The sequence below is a fragment of the Mesocricetus auratus genome, unplaced genomic scaffold, assembly GCF_017639785.1.
Source record: "Mesocricetus auratus isolate SY011 unplaced genomic scaffold, BCM_Maur_2.0 Super-Scaffold_4256, whole genome shotgun sequence".
Classification (NCBI taxonomy): Eukaryota; Metazoa; Chordata; class Mammalia; order Rodentia; family Cricetidae; genus Mesocricetus; species Mesocricetus auratus.
In genome coordinates, this window is record NW_024429182.1 from 47751507 (window position 1) to 47755404 (window position 3898).

At 40.8% G+C, this 3898-nt stretch overlaps 1 protein-coding gene across 1 annotated transcript; it reads right to left on the reverse strand.

Moving 5' to 3' along the window:
• Positions 1-765: 765 nt before the first annotated feature.
• On the reverse strand, positions 766-1695 carry LOC101833882 (olfactory receptor 10V1). The gene has a single exon (XM_005063811.2). The coding sequence runs from the start codon at positions 1693-1695 to the stop codon at positions 766-768; it is 930 nt and encodes a 309-aa protein (XP_005063868.1).
• Between the last annotated feature and the right edge of the window lie 2203 nt (positions 1696-3898).

The window sequence follows — 3898 nt, forward strand, 5'->3', positions numbered from 1 at the left end:
GAGCACTGTGGTAAGTTTTCATTTGGATCAACAACAACAACAAAATACAAAAGAAAAATTCTCCTACATGTCACCAACTATAAAGCTTTAAACATTTTATTATTTTTTTCCATTCAGAACCTGGTGTACACTAAGGAAACTGGAGCCACAGAGATGGGGAGACTTGTCTACTGTTACGTATGGTTCTATTGGCAAAACAAGCCCAGAATTATAAGAACATCATATGGACAGAGTTTAGTCCTTAGATTTGTAGATACTTGTTCTCATCTTCGATATATCAGATTTTAGCAACGTACAGTTTTTTCTCTGAATAATTACAATGATGATGCTTAGTATGAAGTACAGAAGTTAATCCATACAAATTGGTATATTATAGCTGCCCAGCTCTGCCTCTCTCCATTCCTGCCCAGGGCATAACATTGCCTTATGTGATATAGCTGTATTTTCAGAAAGACAGAAGCATGCATTTTCTCTGGAAGTCAAACCAGACTTAGCATATCAGACCATGTGTCTCCAAATGCTAAGGACATCCCTGATCTATGCATGTCATCCCACAATTACTTTATTATAATTAATTGGTTTATTTGTCTTGAGAAAGGATTTTCCTATGTAGCTTAGGCTGGCTTCCAATTGCAATCCTTCTGCCTTCCAAGTACCAGAATCACATGATTACACCCATATGCCTGGAACCTTCATAATTAGTAATAGCATCCCATTTCACTTTCGGAAGTGCCTTGATCTACACAAACCAAAATGTCACCCTACCTAGAACCTTCTCAGTGCCTTCCTCAAAGCATCTTTCAGTTCCTTGTTCCTCATACTGTAGATCAAAGGGTTTAAAATGGGCGTGATAAAAGTGTAGACCACAGACACTATTCGGCCCATCTCAGGAGAGTAGCTGGACCTGGGGGACAAATATATAAAACTGGTACAGCCATACTGCAGGAGGACCACTATGATGTGAGAAGAACAGGTAGAGAAGGCACGATGGCGCCCTTCAGCAGACCGGATCCGTAAAATGGCTGCAATGATGAAGACATAGGAGACAGAGATCAGAGAGAGGGGGATGCTTAGGACGATGAAGCTGATGATATACAGGGCAGTCCTGTGAACATGTGTGTCTGCACACGCCAGGCTCATAACAGCAGGCATGTCACAGTAGAAGTGGTAGATCTCATTGTTATGGCAGAATGGGAGACGGAAGATTAAAATAGTTAGTGGCAATGACAGCAGGAATCCCAACACCAGGGATCCCACCATCATCTCCACACACAAGGACCAGTTCATGATGAGCGTGTATCTCAGAGGATAGCAGATTGCGACAAACCGATCGTAAGCCATGACTGCAAGCAGGACACAGTCAGCTCCACCCAAGAAGACAAAGAAAAACATCTGGGTGCCACAACCAGTGATGGAAACAGGTGTTTTGCCCATAGAGAGAAGATTTACCAAAGCCAGTGGTGCAATGGATGATGTATAGAAGATTTCCAGAACTGCTAGGTTAGCTAGGAAAAAGTACATGGGGGTGTGGAGTGAGTGGTTAATATGGACAATCACAGCAATTGAGGCATTTCCACTGAGGCTGGTCAGGTACATCACTAAGAAGGCCACAAAAATCAATATTTGTACCCCAGGGTCAGGTGAGAATGGACGAAAGAAGAATTGGATCCTGGCCGTTTTATTTATTGTTTCCATGGGAGTGTACAAGACCTACCGCTAAGAGGAATGACAGGAGTCTCAAGGTATCTCTCATTGAATATGATATCTTTCAAATCCTCCATTCACTGGTAGAGCACCTTCCAAGGTACCTCAGCAACAATATGCATAGTTTATTTCACTGAAGTCCACAGAACAAATGACCTATATGTTTGCCATCTCCTTGTTTCTCTTTCCTTTCTCTCCAAGTACCAAAGACTGAGAAATCCTCAGTGACGGGACCTTTGATGACATCTGAATGCAGTGTGTACCACAGCTCCTGATGTAGAGGAGTTCCCCAAAGTATGTGCTGAACAAAGCAATGAATAAGACCAATTTAAAGTACAATGCTGCAAGACAGAGAAACAGGATATTGATTCATTTTATGAAAATTAAAATAAAAATGTTGGAAGTATATAGGCAGATGAGCATCATAATTTAGAGATAATTTACTATATCATATATCTCTTGTGTTTTTCAGAACCTAGAGTTTTATTGTTTCATTTTGCTTTGGCTGATGTTTGTTGAGAAAGGTTCTCCTGTAGCCCAGGCTGACCTCAAACTCACTACGGAGCTGAACCTGGTCTTGGACTTCGGTCCTTCTGCCTCCACCTCCTGAATGCTGGGTTACTGGTGTGGACCACTATGCCCAGTTTTATGGGGTGCTAGTGTTTTGTACCTGCCACGCAAGAACTCTTCCAACAAAGTTGAATCACTGGCCTTGAGTCTGCCTTGTTTTTCTTTTTCTTTTTCTTTAATTTATTAACAGCCAAATATCATTCATGGGGCTCTGTTCCCATGGAATGACTCATAACCAAAGAGGGAATTTTCTTCTTTTTATAAAATTATTTATTTATTATGTACATAGTGTTCTGCCTGCATGTTTGCTTTCAGGCCAGAAGAGGGCACCAGATCTCATTATAGATGGCTGTGAGCCACCATGTGGTTGCTGGGAATTGAATTCAGGACCTTTGGAAGAGCAGCTAGTGCTCTTAACCTCCAAGCCATCTCTCCAGCTCCTATGCCTTGTTTTTCTTAACAGAATGATTTCTAGTTCTATTATTTTTCCTGCAAATGTGATTACTTTTTTATGCTTAAATGCCAACTTTTATATATGTCTGCCAATTATTTGAGCCTTTCTTGGACCCCCCCTGTTCTATTCTAATTCCATGTTGACCCTGAAATAGTCATGTTTGTACTGTGTGCTTTACTCTAATCCCAATCTTTTTTTTTTGTTTTTTTTTATGAGACAGGGTTTCTCTGTATTGTTTTGGAGGCTGTTGGTTCAGCCTGGCCTTGAACTCAGAGATCCGCCTGCCTCTGCCTCCCGAGTGCTGGGATTAAAGGCATGCGCCACCACCGCCCGGCTCTAATCCCAATCTTGCTTCTAACTTTATACACTTCCACTCTCAATCTCCTCTCTTCTGCTTAGTCTAAAGTTCATCCAATTTTTCAAATTCTAGGATCTGTTCTTCCATGAAACTACCATAGGGTACTGTAGTTCAAAATTCCCCTTCTGAAATTATTCATGACTATGATTTAAGTGACATTACATTGCCTCTTCTTGTATCATTATGTCCTGTACCCATATATATAGTAAATGAAATGGGGTGTGGCCCAGCATTTGAGCACATGCTTTTCTCTCATTTCACTTGCCACTCCCATTCTCAAGCATACATTCCCTTTGTCAAAAAACTGTCTTTATGTTTACTTCCAAACAAATAAATAGGAATAAAGAAAGAAAAAGAAGAAGGTCTTGGAATTCCAGAACCATAACACAGGAAAGCCATGATTTGATCTGTTTGGTTAGCTAAGGACAAAAATGTTAAGTTACAGTGTTTTTAGATTCAAGATACTGCCATAACCTAGGCTGTGACTTATCCAGTAAGGGCCCCCCAACCAATGCAGCAGAGAGAACCTGTGTTATTTGTCTCTTAATGATTGAGGTGAAAGTATTTGTCTAAAGGCTGTGTTGTTTCAGGGCAGAGGGAGAGTGGTTTAATTTATCCTTCATGAGCGACAGAACAGTGATGAAGAAAAGAGTTCTCTGTGAGCTAGGACCTGATGGCTTGTGCAATGCTTCAAGAATTTTCATTAGATGTCTAGAAATGCCTGCCTCCTGGTTGCTAAGATTCTATTTAAAAAACCAGAACAGTATCTTTAAAGCAAATCCATACACAGTGAACTACTCAGTTCACTGGGA